This window comes from Heteronotia binoei, chromosome 11 (assembly GCF_032191835.1).
Source record: "Heteronotia binoei isolate CCM8104 ecotype False Entrance Well chromosome 11, APGP_CSIRO_Hbin_v1, whole genome shotgun sequence".
NCBI lineage: Eukaryota > Metazoa > Chordata > Lepidosauria > Squamata > Gekkonidae > Heteronotia > Heteronotia binoei.
Window position 1 is genome coordinate 36,936,351 of NC_083233.1, and position 19,332 is coordinate 36,955,682.

General features: G+C 43.2%; 1 protein-coding gene across 1 annotated transcript; it reads right to left on the reverse strand.

The window, feature by feature from the left end:
- Positions 1–9,705: 9,705 nt before the first annotated feature.
- Positions 9,706–17,657, reverse strand: VMA21 (vacuolar ATPase assembly factor VMA21). The gene is made up of 3 exons (XM_060249763.1): positions 17,448–17,657; positions 14,345–14,454; positions 9,706–12,805 (listed from the first exon to the last, which is right to left on the reverse strand). Exons 1-3 carry the CDS (start codon positions 17,498–17,500, stop codon positions 12,663–12,665), a joined length of 306 nt encoding a protein of 101 aa, XP_060105746.1. The 5' UTR covers positions 17,501–17,657; the 3' UTR covers positions 9,706–12,662.
- Between the last annotated feature and the right edge of the window lie 1,675 nt (positions 17,658–19,332).

Below are 19,332 nucleotides of genomic sequence, written 5' to 3' on the forward strand. Positions count from 1 at the left end.
CAAGGTGGGGGGAGGAGAGGGGGGCATCAGAAAGGTTCAGGAGCTGTGCTCCTGTGAGCTCCTGCTGAATTCAAAGCCTGCTGGGAAGTAATAGTGGCAAATACTTTGCAAAGGCAATGTAACTATCAGTCCAAAGAAATCTGACTGATCAGTCATCTCGTTCTACCTAATCTACCACACAGGGCTGTTATGGGGATAAAATGGAGAAGGGGAGAACCATGGGCGTCACTATGAGTTCCTTGGAGGAAGGGGGGGGCACACCACTTTTTACACTATAGGCCCATCCCGGTTAGCATTCTCTGTGGCAATTAAAGATCTTTCCCAACATGATCTACAAAAGGCACATATCACAAACAAGAGGGACGATGGCTCAGTGATGGAGCATCTGCTTGGTAAGCAGAAGGTCCCAGGTTCAATCCCTGGCATCGCCAACTGAAAAAGGTCCAGGCAAATAGGTGTGAAAAACCTCAGCTTGAGACCCCCGGGGAGCCGCTGCCAGTCTGAGTAGACAATACTGACTTTGATGGACCAAGGGTCTGATTCAGTATAAGGCAGCTTCATGTGTTCAGTGAGTCATGTAGTCAGCATCCTGTCTCACACAGTGGCCAACCAGTTAGTCCAGAGGGCCAACAACAACATGGCATAGACTTTCTCTGATGCTGCCTCCTGGCATTGGTATTCAGAGGGTTTCTGCCTCTCAGTGTGGAGCCTTGGCTAGCAGCTATTAATAGATCCTTCCATAAACTTCTCTAACCTCTTTTAAAGCTCTCTGTGCTGTGGCCATCACATCACATTTTAACCATTTGCTGATGAAGATTTTATAGGGTTGCCAGCCTCCAGGTGGGGCCTGGAGATCTCCTGCTTTTACAACTGATCTCCAGCTGGCAAAGATAAGCTCCCCTAGAGAAAATGGCTGCTTTGGAGGGTGGACTCTGTGGCATTGTTCCATGCTGAGCCCCCTCCTGTCCCCAAGCCCCGCCCTCTCTCCTGGCTCCACCCTCAATGTCTCCAAGTATTTTCCAACACAGACCTGGCAACCCTATGAAAGAAGCACTTCCTTTCATCTGAATCTATTTCACAGGGTGTCCCCAAAGTCTAGTACTGTGGGAGAGGCAGGAAAACTCTTCTTCTATCTGCTCCCAGAAATCCTTAGCTGGAGACCCCAGGGATCAAACCTGGGACTTCTGCATTCCAAGCTTGTTTTCTACCAGTGCTACCACTGAACCATAACCCATAACATTTATTTCCTTGTTTAAAATTCTATCTAGCTGCTGGATTTTGAGATCCCCCCCTTGTTCTTGTTGTTGTTTGAAAGAAATATGTAACCATGGGAAATCTCAGGAGACAGGAAGAGCTACAACTGAAAACTTCAGCACAGAGCCTGCAACCCAGTATATGAAACAGCCAGAATCCTGGTCCATCTACCTCCATGCTGCCTACTGTGACAGACAGTAGTTCACCAGGACCTCTGGCACAACTTAACACTTAACTTAAAGGTACTTTAACACCTACTTGCTAAGACCCTTTAACAGAAGATAACAGAAATTATGATTGGAACCTTCTACATATAAAGCAGGAGCTCTACTGCTATGTTATAGTGTCTCTCCCAATACTGTGTGGCTTCCTTTTGACCTGGAAAACTGAGTTCTCATACTGCAAACAGCACACAAGGTGGACACAAACAGCTCAAGAACAGCATCACAATGAGACTCCTGCATAGGGTTGCCAAGTCTGACTCAAGAAATATCTCAGGACTTTGAGGGTGGAGCCAGGAACAAGGGTGTGACAAGCACAGTTGAACTCCAAAAGGAGTTCTGGCAATCACATTTAAAGGGACCATGCTCCTTTTAAATACCTTTCTTCCATAGGAAATAATGGAGGATAGGGGCACCTTCTTTGGGGTCTCATAGAATTGGACCCCCTGATTCAATCTTTTTGAAACTTGGGGAGTATTTTGAGAAGAGGTACTGGATGCTATGCTGAAAATCTGGTGCCTCTACCTTAAAAAACTCAGCCTCTCTGGAGCCCCAGACAACCACGGATCAATTCTCCATCATACCCTATGGGAATCAATCTCCATAGGGCAGGGGTGGCCAACGGTAGCTCTCCAGAAGTTTTTTGCCTACAACTCCATCAGCCCTAGCCAGCATGGCCCAATGGCTGGGACTGATGGGAGTTGTAGGCAAAAAAACATCTGGAGAACTACTGTTAGCCACTCCTGCCATAGGATATAATGGAGTGCCCAGCAGACATTTCCCTCTCCCATCTGCTTTCTGATAACCCTGAAGTGGGGGGAGGGCCTCCAAACCAGGCTTCAGGAAAATGCAGAGTTATTTGGCAACACACAATGGGAGCCAAAGCAGTTCCTGTAGATGTTTTTCTCAGCAGTAACTTCCTCTTTACCATGACTGCAACTGGCTGCAGCTATATGCAGGGAACTATAACCTAACTGGAATTTGGTTCCAGTTTACGAGCGGCAGCCCTGTGTGTCTTTTTGCTGCTCTCACTTGCTGCTGGAGTGACCTGGTTTTGTCAAGTCTGTTTTCCGCCTTCGTCTCTGATGCCTTTTCATGATGGCAAGCCAGGAGGATTTCTTCGGACTTTGCTGAACCTCAAAGTTTGATTAAAACAAAGACAAACACATCTTCTTCATAAGCAATTTCTCCTCTGAGGATTACACTTAAGAGGGTTTTGCATACTTGGTTTCCCCCTCCCAGATTTGCATTTGCTTGTGATCTAGTTGTTCAAATGTTAGAACAGTTCCTTTTAAGATGACATATCCCCAGGAAGCTGTAGTTCGGAGACAGAAAACAGGGATCTTGAACAGAAAGTTCTCAGTCAACACCCATGACTGGAATTCTAAAGGGAAGCCCAGACAACTGAAACACATTTGACACCAATATATCACCCCAAAAACCTCTACATGGTCTGGGACCTGCAAAAGCACCGTCTCTCCTAAGAACTTGCCTGGCAGCTAAGACAATCTTTGATGGTCCTTTGTGATGTACTCCACTGTTCACAGGTCGACTCCCAGGTCCTATTGACAAAATGTGCACTGGGAGGAACTTACTCTCTGATGTACATGGGCCCAGTTGGTTTGGGGGATGGAGCAGAGGGAGAGAAGGCTTAAGCCCCCTCCCCCCGCCAATTTTTCCAACCTAAAAAAGCCCTAGGGAGTGACTTGTTCCATCATTTTACTGACCTCAGATGGAAGGCTGAGTCAACCTTGAGCCAGGTACCTGAACCCAGCTTCTGTTGGGATCAAACTCAGGTTGTGAGCAGAGCTTAGGACTGCAGTACTGCAGCTTTACCACTTTGCGCCACGGGGCTCTTATAGGACCTGGGCAGCCCCATAAAGAACATATTGTGAGAAGCAAAGTGGGTGTGGTGTGTATCAGAGATGCGAGGCCTTTTGTGTATTGGGCATGCCACAATATAATGTTCCCCAATCATTTGCAGCTGAAGTACATTTTCCCTGAATTAAAAATACACACTTCAGTTATAATTGAAAATGTTATCTTATATGGTGGATAACGTAAGAGTAACTCATCCTCAGAGGAGTCTGCCCTGTGTCAGTGAATGAGTAAACGTTCAGGGTCCATCTTCTCTAATGGGAGGGGGGTGGGGAGTCTGCTGACATCTGCACTGGAAATAATAAGGATTCAGGCTGCAATGCTAAGAACACTTTCCTAGTAGTAAGCTCCAATAATAAAGACATACTTCTGAGTACATGTAACTATGCATACTCTATCAATCGTGCCTGCTTAGAGATAAGGAAATGTTACTAGTCAATAATAGAAGCTGATGCATTAATTTAGCTTTGCTTCTTTTCAGTCATTCAGAGATGCAACAGGCAGGCTCATCTGTAGGTGGATTCTGGGGCTTCCAAAAGCCTTTTAGTAGGTTTCTTGAGGCTCACTAGCTGTTCTCCCTGCCCCATCACTGAGTTTGGAAATTTATGTTATAATAAATCACAAAACATCAAGAAAACTGCCTGTGTTGGGCTTCCTGTATTGCATTCCTTCAGCATCACAGCCACTTGCTCATCCCTCGCAGTTAATTCACATTTTATAAAAACTGAACAGGATTTTGCTCATCCTAAATAGTAGAGAAGTCAACAGAACACACCCTAAGGCTTCCACTAGGAAATCCTTATTTTTCTTTCCCTAAGAATGTATCATTTTTGAAACCCACTCCCTGATAAGGTAAATACAGCCAGCCTTTAACATGCGCATGCATGCAAGCTCAGAAAACCTCCCATTTAATTTATTAACCGTGGGTGGAAAAGAAAGACGGAGGCTTTGGTGTTACCTTGTGAATCATCTCCTTCAGAAGACACAGAGTACAGCATCAACTCCCCAAAATCAATTTATTACTTCTATTGTACAGAGAAAGAGAGAGACAGGCTTTTGAGGATGAAAGGAATTAAAGAAGCCAGTTCTACCAGTAAGTCAGAAAAGGAAAAACAGAAATGATCTTTTGAGGATTACAAGGAAGAACACATAGTAACAGGGGTGAGTGTGCAATATTTAATATCAGCAAAGGAAGGGATAAAAGAGCACACAACAGAAAAGGCATTAGCTGAATATAGATTCTATTCATTTAAGCAGCCTTCTTAATTCACCATTAAGACTCAAGGACTGAAAATGTGTGAGGCTTCCCCTTACGTCAAAGGAATCAAACTCTAGGATTCTGCAAAACATGTGCACCAAGAAGTAATTTCATCACGTTAGCAATTGACTACAGCTCTTGGGAAGAGATCCTTCACAGTCTTGCTGCGCCTAAGATCAGAAGAGCAGCAGTGCGGCCAATAAGGCAAGAGACGTCAAAGCAGCTGTGCCATTGCTTGCCTCTGCATAGTGACCTTGGACTTCCTTGGTGGCCTCCCATCCAAGTCCTCACCAGAACCAGCCTTTCTTAGCTTCCCGGATCTGATGAGACTGGGCTAGCCTGGGCCATCCAGGTCAGGGTGTCTGCACAAGCAGTGGCCCTTTAACGTTTTCTTCTGCTGGCCACAATCTTACAATGCCCGCTCTGAGTCTTTATGACAGAAGGCAAGAACTGAGATGTGGTGGCTATTACTGATTATTCCCATTATGTTGTCAGCACATGAAGCTGCCTTCTCTTTAGTCAGACCCTTGGTCTATTGCAGGGGTCCTCAACCTTTTTAAATAGGGGGCCAGTTCACTGTCCCTCAGACTGTTGGAGGGCCGGACTGCCGTTACTGTACAAGGCCGCGGGCCGTCAGTTCTCCGTCTTCTGCATCTCTATCCCTTCCCCACACCACACACCTCGGCCTGGGAACTCACCTCACCTCGGTATCACCTCACACTCTGTCTCCGCCGCCTCAGCCCAGTGCCGGAAGTGTGCGTTGCTAACGCAAGTTTAGGTCGAACGTCAGTTCCGGTCTGATTTTGCCATAACCCGGCGGGCCGCATAAACGTCCTCAGCGGGCCGCATCTGGCCCGCGGGCCGTAGGTTGAGGACCCCTGGTCTATTGTATTGAATTGCATTGAACTCAGCTAAGCCTACTTTCCCTGGAAAGGGTCCAGGGAAAGCCTTGCCTGCTCTGATGGGCAGCAGCTTTCCAAGGCTCAGAGGGAAGGGCCGTGACTCAGTGGTAGAGCCTCTGCTTGGAAGGCAGAATCATAAAGTTGGAAGGGACTTCCAGGGTCATCTAGTTCAACTCTTCACAAATACCTCCCCCTAAGTTCACAGAATCAGCATTGCTGCCAGATGGCCATCTAACCTCTAAAAACTTCCAAAGAGAGAGCCCCCCACCCCAAGGAAGCCAGTTCCACTGAGGAACTACTATCAGGAAGGTTCTTCCTAATGTTGAGCCAGAAACTCTTGATTTAATTAGAAAAGGAAAGGTCCCCTGTGCAAGCACCAGTCATTTCTGACTCTGGGGTGACGTTGCTTTCACAACGTTTTCATGGCAGACTTTTTATGGGGTAGTTTGCCATTGCCTTCCCCAGTCACCTACACTTTCCCCCCAGCAAGCTGGGTACTCATTTTACCGACCTCGGAAGGATGGAAGGCTGAGTCAACCTCGAGCCGGCTACCTGAACCCAGCTTCTGCCGGGGATCGAACTCCAGTCATGAGCAAAGCTTAGGACTGCAGTACTGCAGCTTTAACACTCCGCACCATGGGGCTCTAATTAACTGGCCTGTAATTTCCTAGGTTCCTATCTGGCAGGGCTTTTTTGGTAGAAAAAGCCCAGCAGGGATTCATTTGCATATTAGGCCACATTCCCTGACATCAGGGAAGGGACGGGATGGTGGCTCAGTGGTAGAGCATCTGCTTGGGAAGCAGAAGGTCCCAGGTTCAATCCCCGGCATCTCCAAAAAAGGGTCCAGGCAAATTGGTGTGAGAAACCTCAGCTTGAGACCCTGGAGAGCCGCTGCCAGTCTGAGAAGACAATACTGACTTTGATGGACCAAGTGTCTGATTCAGTATAAGGCAGCTTCATGTTCATCACCATTGTTTCACAAAGGGCTTTTTTGTTGAAAAAGCCCAGGACCTCATTAGCATATTAAGCCACACACCCTGATACCAAGCCAGTCAGAACTGTGTTCCTGTGCGTTCCTGCTAAAAAAAAAAAGCCCTTCTCTCTGGAACCATTTTTGAAAACTTAAAACAGATAAAAAGGTTCTTCACTCAAAGAATAATTAACATGTGGAATTCACTGCTACAGGAAGTGGTGGCAGTTATAAGCATAGATGAAGCTGTGTTTATCCACTCCCCTCCTGAAGCTGAGGGGATTGGATAAACATACGGAATAGAGGTCCATCAGTGGCTATTAATCACAAGGTATAGATGGAACACTATATCTGGGCATTGATGCTCTGTATTCTTGGTGCTTGGGGGGGCACAGTGTATGAGCTTCTGGAGTTCTGGCACCACTGGTGGATGTCCTGCTGACATCTGGGTTTTGGTCAATGTGTGACAGTGCTGGACGAGATGGGCCATGGCTTTAATGTTCTTACTAGGAATAAGGCCCATTATGAAGAAAAATACAATGGGCTCTAGAAAGAGGTTCTGGGCGAGTGCCCCCCTAGCCTTGCTGACTTCCCTCCCACCCACCCAAGGCAACCGTTTTATGTAGGGGAATTGATCTGACTTCAGCTTTCCACCTCCTCCCCCCTCCCTACAGCCACTACCTACAAAAAGAACAGTCTTTCTCCACGGTGTGGACTAAAGCATCATTCTCTTCTCCCCCTTTTGAGGTAGGTTAGCCTGAAAATCTGTGCCGGGGCTGAAATCACAATGTGGACCAAAGCAGGAGGGAAGCAGGGTATGACACAGAGTCCATCCTGCAAAGCAGCCATTTTCTCCAGGGGAGCTGGATCTCTGCCATCTGAAGAGCAGTTGTAATTTGGAGTGATCTCCAGCCCTCACCTGAAGACTGGCAACAATGGTTCCTCAAAAGGAAATGGCTGGTTGGCTGCTTCTGAACAGTAGCAAGCAGCCAGGCCATTTTAGCAAAAAGTTACTTGTACTTGTTAGTAGATCAACTGCTTTGCATTTGAGTCAAGGACTTTTTTGGTCCTGGTACCAAAAAAACTTTCAACTGCATTTGCCAGGGATTGAACCGGAGACCTCTGAAATCCAAAGAACACACTACACACCTCTGTGCTTCCCTTTAGTTAGAACACTGAGAAGGCTTGCACCAGAAACCCAACTTTGGCTCCCTCTAGTGATTAAGACGCTATCAAACACTACAAGGATTTCCAAACCTTCACAGTCATATATGAGCTGTGAACTTGCTAAACACAGTTCCTTTGCTGCAGTTGCACAGAATACAAAGCTCCTTGTATGTGCTTTGAGTAGAACTTTGGTAACTATGACATATTTTTTCCTCCAGGGAGAGCTTGCTCTAGGCTGAACTGCAAGGGTTTCCATTGTTCGTTTGCAGCTACAATACGGAAATAAAGGTCACCACTCTCCATCTATGACGTCTCCTGCCAGATCCTCTATCTAATGAATATTACCCTTAAAATCATGGCTGCTACCTCTTTCTGCTTCAGCTAATAGCTGCCAAGCACACTCAGGAGAATGGCCAGGCACTTCAGATGGCATTTCTGTTCAGACCTCCATAAAAGCACCTCCATTCCCATTCAAAAGACAGGAAAGGGAGGAGGAGTGGAGATCATAAATTGAGTTCAATTGGTAGCAAAAAACGGAGAAAAAAACCACAGCAGTGCGGAAGTCACATTATAAAATAAAAGGCAATTTCAGAGAGACAGAAAGAGTACCATGGGTGAGTTTTTAAATTAACGGCTATGAAAATGGAGATAGTCCATACCTTGATGGTCAGCTTGCACAGCCTGAAACCGTATTAAAGCCCATGTTCAAGAATGTGATCTAGTTTGCCCATGTGAGAAAGAGACTGCAGGGGATGGGCTTTGGTTCAGTGGTAGAGCATCTGCTTGGCATGCAGAAGGTCTGAGGTTTAATCCTCTGCATCTCCAAATTAAAAAAAATAGATAGCAGGTGATATAAAAGACTTCTACTTGAGACTCTGGACAGCTGCTGCCAGTCTTGAGTATATAATATTGGCTTTGATAGAACACTGGTTTACAGTATAAGGCAGCTGAATGCGTTCACTGATGTCTCAATATAACACCTGAGACCCTGAACAGCTGCAGCCAGTCTGAGTAGATAATACTGACTTTGATGGAGTGATGGTTTGATTCAGTATAAGGTCTGATTCAGTATAAGGCAGCTTCATGTGTTCATTGCTCCCTCAGCATAACACCTGAGACCCAGGACAGCTGCTGCCAATCTGAGTGGATATAATACATATCTGCTGGTTTCTCAATACAAGGAGGCATTTTCCATGGTCTTGTGGCCCTCCCATGGAGACATCACTGGGCAGATGTCGCAAACCTGCCACAAGACCATGGAAAAGTTCTTTTGGGGTCAAGTGAGAGTGGATTCACATGACCTTTCTGCCTGTGGCATGTTGTGAGCTTGCTTGCTGAATGTGCTCCGATGCTGTTCACTGTTTTAACATGGAAGAGTCTCCCATCTTTCCAACAAACTTAGCTTTTACTTATTTACTTTATTTATATCCTGCTTTTCTCTCCAATGGTGACCCAAAGCAACTTACATCATTCCCCTCTCCTCCATTTTATCCTCACAACAAACTGTGAGGTAGTTTAGGTTGGATTGTGTGACTGGCTCCAGATCACCCAACGAATGTCCATAGTACAAGCAGGGATTCAAACCCGAGTCTCCCATATATTAGTTCTACATTTTTAACTATTACACCACACTGGCATTTGGGTGTATGAGTGTTTGTGGAGGCCTCTCTGCTCATTCCCCTTTCAATCAACAAGGTGCCTCCAAAGGAGGTCTAACCATGAGACCCATCTACTTGAGAGACCATCACTTACTATATAAGCCTGCTCAGGTACACTGAAAAATAGCTTTAGGGAAGGAGCAAAGGCATCTGATTGCCCAACACCTCCCAAACTGTTGTTCTCTTTAGTTTATTCCAGGTTTAGTATGGCTTTTGATCTATCAGTTCTGATCTATTGTAAGTGGTTTTGGGCTGGTTTGGAAGAGTTACAGAGCGGAAATATGGGGCACCTAGAAACACTGGACATTCATCACTGTTAGCCAGCTGATGCCTCACTTTTACCGGCAATCTTTAAATAAAGCCCAGAATTACTGGAGCAGGAAAGAAATCCAAAGGGTGCATTTCAAATTATTTACTCTCATGTCTTTTCAGTGACAGCTATCAAGAGATACAACTCTGGGCTATTGTAACAAGTACAACCCTTAAGGTACATTAGGGTTCTGTCAAGTAGCTGGAAGCACATTTTGATATTTAGTACACACACACACACACAAAAACCCCCAGAAAGGAAGTATTAATCAGCCCCACTACCCAAGCAGCTAAGGAAAAAATACAGCACATTTGTTTTGAGGACTATTGCTGATACTCAGTTCTGTGCATTTAAGCACATATTTGAAGAAGCAGCTTATAAATTCAAATATAAAACGTATTTTTAAAATACTCACAGAAACCTTCTAAGAGTCTTTACCAAAATTTTGCAGTGTACAGAGACTGCACAGCACTGGGACCTTAACGTTGACAACGTGCTTACAGAACTCCGCCTCTGAGGTCTTCTGCATCTCTTTTCTACGTGTATAAGCACCCAGTGAAAACTTGTTTGTCCTGCATTTGATTTACTGTATTTTGACTCTGACTTTGCCTTCCCTCTGGATTGTTTAATCCCCTTCAGCTGCCTTTAGACTTTTGATTGCTGAAACAAATTTAAAATTTTGAGATTGAAATGATACTATCTTGACAATTATGTTTTAAATTTGTCTTGATTGTAATGTGTTTTGTGATGCTGTTTTAGTATATTTTAAAGCTGATTTGAATGTTTAAGAGGGATGCTAGGATTTAAATATTTTAAATGAATTATGTAAAAATATAATTGAAATAATTCTGGACACCAGCAATTGCTCAACTCTAATTAAAAATATAATGCACAAGGTTTGTTTACAATGATGGAGGTGGGGGAAGGAGACAGCCCATGTATTTTTCTTAGCATCTGAAATCCTGGTTTGGAAAAAAGAGCTCCAGCAGAAATAAGAAAACAGTAATTGAAAACTGCAATCCCATAAGAAAAACACTGTATCAAGACACCATGCTTGCTATAACTGTTACATCAGGTCTCCACTGTGGGCAGTTCTTATTTGAAAGAAATGCATTTTTGGTGTCCGGTGTTTAATGCAAATACATAACATATTGAGAACCTACGATACCCATTTATCCCATAACGAATGTAGGAAAAACTCAACTGGATATTATAATAGCATGAATAAAGCAGCAATTATAACATGTTGATTTACAAGCAATGATACAGAAACCAAAACATAAGAGCAGTTTTTTCAGGATCATACGAATGGTCTATCTAATCCAGCACACTTTCTAAAACAGCGGCCTATCAGATGCTCCTAGAAAGGCTTCCCTGTTGCCTCAAGTCACTGGTTTGCAGAGATATACTGCCGCTGAACACAGAGGTGCAATGAAGTCATCATGACTAAAACCCATTGATGGGCCTATCATCCATGAATTTAAAACAATGACCAGCACTACATCCTGTGGCAGTCAATTTCACAAGAATCACACAGTGCAGAGGTCAATATCTGCATTTTCTTTGACCCAATTACTTTATATCATATTATATTGTATTTAACAGATGGTGTTCACGTTACAGTCTTAGAAATAAGCTTGCAGTTTGAAATGGCTACAAATCCATTCGCATCAAATGTAATAAGGTGACAGAAAAATTGGTCTGTAATAGTATTTAGGAAGCTGCCAGTTAATTTAGTCTCAATGAAAGCACTGTTTCTTACCCAACACCTCACAATAATTACAGAGAAGGGGACAATTCTACCAACCACTACAGATTTGGTCATTTCTACCAGACTTGGAAAAGGAGCTCTGCACAATGAAATAAGCAATGATTTTGGAACAGAAGGGGCTACTGGGTCACATCCTAGTCTCAATACAGGAAATGAAGAACTACTTTAAGAGGACACTAAAAGCTAGCAGACTGAAAATACCTGTAAATACAATCACTCAGTTTGCTCAAGTTGAATTCTGGGATCCAATGGTATCTACCTGTTTTTTGGACCCCCTGTCTGATGCACTTTCTCCATGATTTCAAAAGCTGCAGAAGCACAGGTGTCTAATATTATTTAGAAGCAGCAAGAGACCAAGGTCTGGGCCTGCAAAAGAGTCAGGAAGCACTGCTGTGTTGCTGAGGAGCAGACTGCTTTTCATTCAAGCTGTTGAACAAAGTGACAATGGGAAACAATATTACCGTTACAGTGACATTAAAAATAGCAGGTGTAGAGTGTCAACACAAAACAAGAACATCTGTTTAAAGAGTGTTGTCTGTCACAGCACCCTTCTGGATCTGGAATACCATCATCTAGATCAGTGTTATTCTTAAACAATCAACCATGTCTTGCGAGATTACATGTCAGATGGAGAAATGTTTTACAATGCCCCATCGTTTTTGGAAACAATAGGGACCATTGCATTTGAGAAGCTCTGCTCTTTAGGTGGCAGGAAATCTGATGCTAAGAACTACCACACAGGAACATATGAGCTTGTAGGCTCATAGATTGATGGACAGAACACACAACATCACCACTTTCCTTTCAAAAAAAGGAATGGAAAGACTAATGGCAGATTAATGGCTACACTTAAAACAAAAAGGAAAAAAAATCTACATCACATTCATACATTTGCAATCCAGAATCTTACTGGAAACATTTAAAATTCTTAGTCCACCAGTTTTATTTTATGAAACTGTCCCGATGTGGATCCAGAAGTCGTTCTTGACAGCTTAATAGAAAGAAAACCAAACAAATTAATTGAACTCCATTTTAGGAACAAAAATGAACATTCCTTCTGGCTTACTCCGTGATTCTTCTTGCCAACAGGCAACTTCTGCATTTGATGAATTCACAGCTATTGTTAGGCAAAGCAGCACGTCTTGTATCACTCACAAAGCGAGACTTCTTGGAATTTAAAGTCCTTAAACCCTACACATCTTTACAATGTGCTCTTTAAGGCTGCACTCCACCTGCTAAATGTTCTCTTACATGACAGCACACCATGCTGACTTCAGTCCTGTTTGCCTTCACGCCATTGCCGTGAGCCTTCATTCCATGCAACGTAGACAAAGAGGGCAAGCACAAAGTGAACAGCAATCACAGCAACTATAGCAGCATAAAAATAGCTGTCCCTGTTGGACATTCCAAGGGTGCCTGAAAGAAAGAGGCAAAGACTGATGTCAATAAGAATCAAGCAAGAGCCCCGTGGCACAGAGCTGTAAAGCTGCAGTACTGCAGTCGGAGCCCTCTGCTCACGACCTGAGTTCGATCCCAGCAGAAGCTGGTTCAGGTAGCCAGCTCCAGGTTGACTCACAGCCTTCCATCCTTCCGAGGTCAGTGAAATGAGTACCCAGCTTGTTGGGAGGAAAGTGTAGACGACAAACCACCCCATAAAAAGTCTGCCGTGAAAGCGTCGTGATGCGACATCATCCCAGAGTCAAAAACGACTGGTGCTTGCACAGGGGACTACCTTTACCTTTAAGAGACTAGTAAACACCTTCAAAGTGTTAAGGCCCAAATTATCTTTTCAGAGACTTGCTTATTTTTACATTTATTTTAGTGCTTTTTCCCACCTTTCCTCTGAAGAGCCCAGGATTGTGTACATTGCTCTCCCTTCCTTTATTTTACCCTCACCACATCCCTGTGAGGCTGGTTAGGCTGAGACAGAGTGTCTGGGCCAAGGTCACATAGCAAACATCTTGGCAGAGGAGGGATTTGAACTTGGGTCTTCCAGATCCTATTTCAACACTGTAGCTACTACATTATGGCAAAGAAGCAATTGAGTCCTGCGGTAGAGCATCTTCCACCTCTGTCTTGCAGTTATCTTCAAAAACTGAGCATGCTTAAAGCTGTGAGCCAAATGGTGAGACTGAAAGGGTTCTTTGGTCTTAACACGTGGCTTGCAGCCTTGCTAACAGAGTGTGTGTTTAATAGACCAGAACATCATCAGCTTGATCCAGACTGCAAAGAGACTTTACTGTCTGAACAGTGTAAAAGGGAAGGGAAATTTTTTTTATCATCTACCCTTATGGAATTTGTTTCTTCCTTTAAAGAATGTCCTTCCTTTAAAAAAGAAATTTCTGTATTCTCTCTTTTTCCACTTATTTATCTAATCTGTTGTGGGGGTGGGGTTTTTTTGCATTTTAATTGTGGTTCTGCATTTTCTGTAAACCACTTTTTGTCCCATGGAGGGGGAGGGGAGCGCAGTAAAAAGGTCTAAAATACCTGATGAGGTGACCTCAAGCCCACAAAAGTTTATGCTACAATAAATGTATTAGACGTTAAGTGCCACAGCACTTGTCTTTTGTCTTAAATTCAGTCACATTTATAGATTTCTCACACTCACTTCAGCCAATGTGGGAAGTGTGTAAAGAGTTCCTCTTTATAAAACATACATTCAGGAAATTGGATAGCCTGAAAGTCCAGTTTTTTTCTTATGAAAGAACGCATTCATTATTTTAAACTATACTAATGACTTAAATCCTTCTCTTTTGTTATTTTGTTAAGATCCTACCAAATATTTTTTTTTAAACTATTAACCTAATGACTGGTACAATTCAGACCAAGTTACAAGAATGCATGGCTATTCAGACCAAGTTATAAGAATGTACATGCCATTGTAATAAAATTATTGTGAACCATCCAGTTCCTTTAGGAAGAAAGATTAAGAGAAATCTTTAAAAAGATAATTACCCTCAAATACATACACCTTGGATGAGAAATACAGTCCAATGGGCAGCAAAATCATTAATGTTGTGAAGAAGAGAAGTGTCCTGAGAGTAGTTGCTAATGAACCTTCAGTTCTGGAAGGAGTAAATCACACAGAGAAAATAAGTCATCAACTAAATATCCCATAACAATTGTCCAAGTCATCAATGGATTGTTTCAAAAATAACCTATAAGCTTTTCATTTACATATGACATTTTTAAAAGCTCTAGAAAATGCTAATAATCAGTTCAGTATCAGAAATCATATCTGATGGACAGTAATAATGCCAGTATTTTATTGGACAAAAAGAATCAAGCTAATACACGTGATAGGAGACAAATATAAAATGTGGTTTAATTTAATGAATGCAGAGTAACTTTTTGTAAAGTTATGCAACATTACAATGAGGATCATATTTATCCTAATATTATATTCCATGTAGTTATTAGAACCAGAATTGCTTAGTCACAAAGTGCAATGATGAATGTAACCAAACAACCCTCTATGGGCCAATTAGTGGTTAATATAATTATTTGCCAATATATTTAAGACTTGGTCCTTTGTGTTTTAATGAGGATACATTTTCACACAAAGAAACACGTTAAGAACATAAGAAGAACATAGAGTCCAACACTCTACGTCACACAATGGCCAAAACCCAGGTGCCATCAGGAGGTCCACCAGTAGGGCCAGAACTCCAGAAGCCTTCCCACTGTTGCCCCTCAAGCACTAAGAATACAGCGCATCACTGCCCAGGACATAGTTTTCCATCTATGCATTGTGGCTAATAGCCACTGATGGACCTCTTCTCCATATGTTTATCTAACCCCTCCTAAAGCTGTATCCACCACCACTTCCTGTGGCATTAAATTCCATGTGTTAATTACTCTTTGGGTGAAGACAAAAGTACTACTTATTTGTTCTAAGCCTACATCTCATTAATTTCATTGAGCGCCCACAAGTTCTTGTATTGTGAGAAAGGGAGAAAACTAGTTCCTTCCCTACCTTCTCTGTCCCATGCATAATTTGGAAAACTCTTAACAAGTCACCCCCTAATTGTTGTTTTGCCTAACCTCTTTAACCTTTCTTCACAGGGAAAGTGTTCCATTCCCATAATCACCTTAGTTGCCCTTTTCTGCACCTTTTCCAATGCAAAATATCTTTTTTGAGGTATAGCGATCAGAACGGTTCAAGTATTCTAAATGAGGCCACACCATAGGTTTATGCAGGAGCATTATGATACTGGCTGCTTTATTTTCAACCCTCTTCCCAATAGTCCCCAGCAAAGTATTTGCCTTTTCAGACAATGTTCAACTCTTAAAACAAAAGAAGTCACAATGATTGTATCATGATCACACAATATAACTATTCCAACTCAGAAATTCATGTGAGCTGCACACACACATATCTTGTGTGACACAGAGTGTTGGACTGGATGGGCCACTGGCCTGATCTAACATGGCTTCTCTTATGTTCTTATGTATTTTTGCAATTGTGTTTCTTTCACCAAAATGAACAGGAAAATCATTTTGAGGACATGCATATTAAGAGAGTTTAGTCCTGCTACAAACTGGGCAAATTACAGACCATTTGAACAGTTTCATCAATTATGAACTCCACTGAAATTACTGAGACTGTATGCAGGAACAACATACTTTTTTTGTTTTCAGTTACTTCAACTTAAATTACATTTGTTCTGCTATAATGCTAACATCAGGAGGCACACTTTTTGCAGAGAAAAATCTTTTAAAACTAGGTTATAACCAGTGTTCCCTCTAAGCTGAGTTAGTGTGAGCTAGCTCACAGATTTTTAGCTTCCAGCTCCCACATTTTTGTCTTAGCTCAGGAAGGATGACCTTAGAACACAATTATTTATGTAGTAGCTCACAACTTCATTGCCAGTAGCTCAGAACTTTAATACCAGTAGCTCACAAAGTAGAATTTTTTTGCTCACAAGACTCTGCAGCTTAGAGGGAACATTGGTTATAACATACGTACACAGGTTTCTACTGGCTGCTACCAGCTCTGCTTAGATATTTATACCAAAATAAAATAACCTAGCTAAGCTTGAATTTCAAGCTCTGCAGGAATCAACCAGTACTTTTAAACAGTGAAAACTGGTTCACGTTGGTAGCTTTCTACTTTCACATGGAACTGAAGGACAGAACAGTGTTGGTGGCAACAAAGTCAGTTTTATATCTGAGCCTCAAACAACATGGCATCTGTTTAAAGCCAAAGCTGGATCTAATTTTTTTTTAAGAGCAAGAGGCAATGAAAATTTTACTTTTCACATACCTGCAACTTCCTTTCCCTCAGCCCACTCACTCCTCACTTTCAGTATGAACGAAAAGTGACACTGGGAGAGAAACTGCAGGGCATGAAGTGCAAACCTCGGGAGTGGAGGTGGAAAGAGTACAGCAATGGCTCTGACTCTTTTGTCTTACCACTCTCACATTTGTATGTGAATGCGATAGTCCCAGATTCAAACAGAACACTCTGCAGCTCTCTCAATATTTTCAATCAGGCTCATTTTGGTGTAGTGGTGAAGTGTACCTACTCTTATCTGGAAGAACCGGGTGTGATTCCCTACTCCTCCACTTCAGCTGCTGGAATGGCCTTGGGTTAGCCATAGCTATTGCAGGGGTTGTCCCCACCTCACAGGGTGTCTGTTGTGGGGGGAGAAGATATAAGAGAGTGTAAACCACTCTGAGTCTCTGACTCAGAGAGAAGGGCGGGGTATAAATCTGCAGTCTTCTTCTTCAAACATGCAGCAGAACTGACGGTCTCCCCCCGCCCCCTTCACACGACCCTAAACCTTTGTCACGTCAGGCTGCAAGGGGAAGGTGCCCCCGCTATTAATGCTACACACACACGTAGCATTGCACATTAGAAACGAACAGATTAGAGCTGTCCCTGACAAGCCAGTCACCTATGTATATAGGGAGGTTTAGATTTCTAATTCCTTTCCTCCTCTACCCCGTAAGGCGCCCCAGTCCGGTAGAACCCCCTAATGCTGTGAGGAAGAGAAGACTCAATATAGGCTGGAGAAGCCACTGCCGGTCACACACACGTCCCCCCCCCCCTTACCTAGCCTCAGGCGGCGCGAGCGCGTTGAGCGCCGTTTTATCGTACCGGTCCATGACGCCCACGAGACAAACAGATCCTCCTTCAAACTTTGACAGAGAGAAGGCGGCGAGGGGCAGAGAGAAGGGGAACAGAAACTAACAAATCCACTCTCTTCCGGTCAGCTGACAGGATCGCCTCCCGGCCTGCGTTGGGTCCTGCCATGTGACACAGGCTGAACGGAAAGGGGAGTCTTGCTTTTTGAAATTCCTAGACGTACCGAAAAACGCTCCTTGGCGTTTCGGCAATTAAGACGCGCTATGTTAAAGGCCGAAGCAACGGAATTTAAATTGGTCCGAGCTGTTCTGTGGCTGATGTGGCTTCTACACAGCCGTGTAATTGATCCGGTTTTCTGGGTTGCAGCTTGGCAGAAGAGATGCTTGAGTGTTAAATAGAAACAAAAGGTGCAGGAAAGGAGTGAATTAAGCATCCAGAAGTTCAGTCTTTTTATTTGTCTATTTTGTCCTCTTCTGGTCACCGCACCTCAAAAAGGATATTATAGCATTGGGAAAAGTCCAGAAAAGGGCAACTATTATGGTTAACACTTTCCTTATGAAGAAAGGTTAAAACGCTTGGGGCTCTCTAGCTTGGAGAAACGTCGACTGCGGGGTGACATGATAGAGGTTTACAAGATTATGCATGGGATGGAGAAGGTAGAGAAAAAAGTACTTTTCTCCCTTTCTCACAATACAAGAACTCGTGGGCATTCGATGAAATTGCTGAGCAGTCGAGTTAAAACTGATAAAACGAAGTACTTCTTCACCCAAAGGGTGATTAACATGTGGAATTCACTGCCACAGGAGATGGTGGTGGCTACAAGCATAGCCAGCTTCAAGAGGGGATTGGATAAAAATATGGAGCAGAGGTCCATCAGTGGCTATTAGCCACAGTGTGTGTATATATATATATATGTGTATATATATAATTTTTTTGGCCACTGTGTGACACCGTGTTGGACTGGATGGGCCATTGGCCTGATCCAACATGGTTTCTCTTACGTTCTTATGTTCTCTTATGTAGGCGTGAGTGGATCTGTGGATTGTTGGATACCGTTCGCAGGACTGTATCTTTCAAGAGTAAGGACGGATGGATCCTGCCTATACCCTGATATTTGGCATTAAGATGACTTACAAGAAATTTGTACTGTGTGAACTAGCCTAAGGTTACCTTACTATATTTTGAAAGGCAAAAAAAGAGGCCATATTTCCCAACTGACTTCAAACAAGTGATCACTATGACAAATCTCATTTTAAATACTCCTATTTAAGCTGTGATAATTGCTACTAAATAGGAATATTTCTAAGCTTCCAAACCCCAAAGTGGATATTTTCATCAGCTTTTTAAAAAGAGCCCAAAAGAGGATGGATACACCAAAAAAGAGCACATGTCCTTAAAAGAGGACATCAGGTAAAAAGAGGACTGACCAAAATAATAATCTTAAAAGCTGGCATCACCTATAATAAGTTCAGACTGCCATACATGGGTGTGATTCTCCCCCCCCCCCAACCCTTTTACATTGGGCCAAGACAAAACAACTGCTCCTACCCATCTTAACTGCCAATCAGAAATTGAAACTCATTGTCTTTGCAGCCCAAACCCACCATGGTAACTAGAGGCGGGCCAGTGGTACATCTACCATGGTATCACCTACACCTTATGGTTTCAGGGAAGAGACCTGAGGGATCACAGGAAAAGAACAACAGCCTCAAGCTTATTAAATTGATCTTCTAAGTTTCAGAATAATGAAGTGTACCCTGTGTCTCCTAGGAACTTGTTCCGTTGCCACAAAGACAAAAGCAGGAGGATTGACTGAACCTGAGAGCCTAAGGAGCTTCATAATGCTACCTGG

Bases quoted from the DNA above. Each gene is read 5' to 3' on its own strand.
- VMA21 (XM_060249763.1), bottom strand. From the start codon at position 17,500: ATGGACCGGTACGATAAAACGGCGCTCAACGCGCTCGCGCCGCCTGAG. The intron at 14,455-17,447 runs GTAAGGGGGGGG...TACTCCTTCCAG, and splicing joins CTCGCGCCGCCTGAGGCTAG to AACTGAAGGTTCATTAGCAA. The intron at 12,806-14,344 runs GTAATTATCTTT...TCTTTCTTTCAG, and splicing joins CAAGGTGTATGTATTTGAGG to GCACCCTTGGAATGTCCAAC.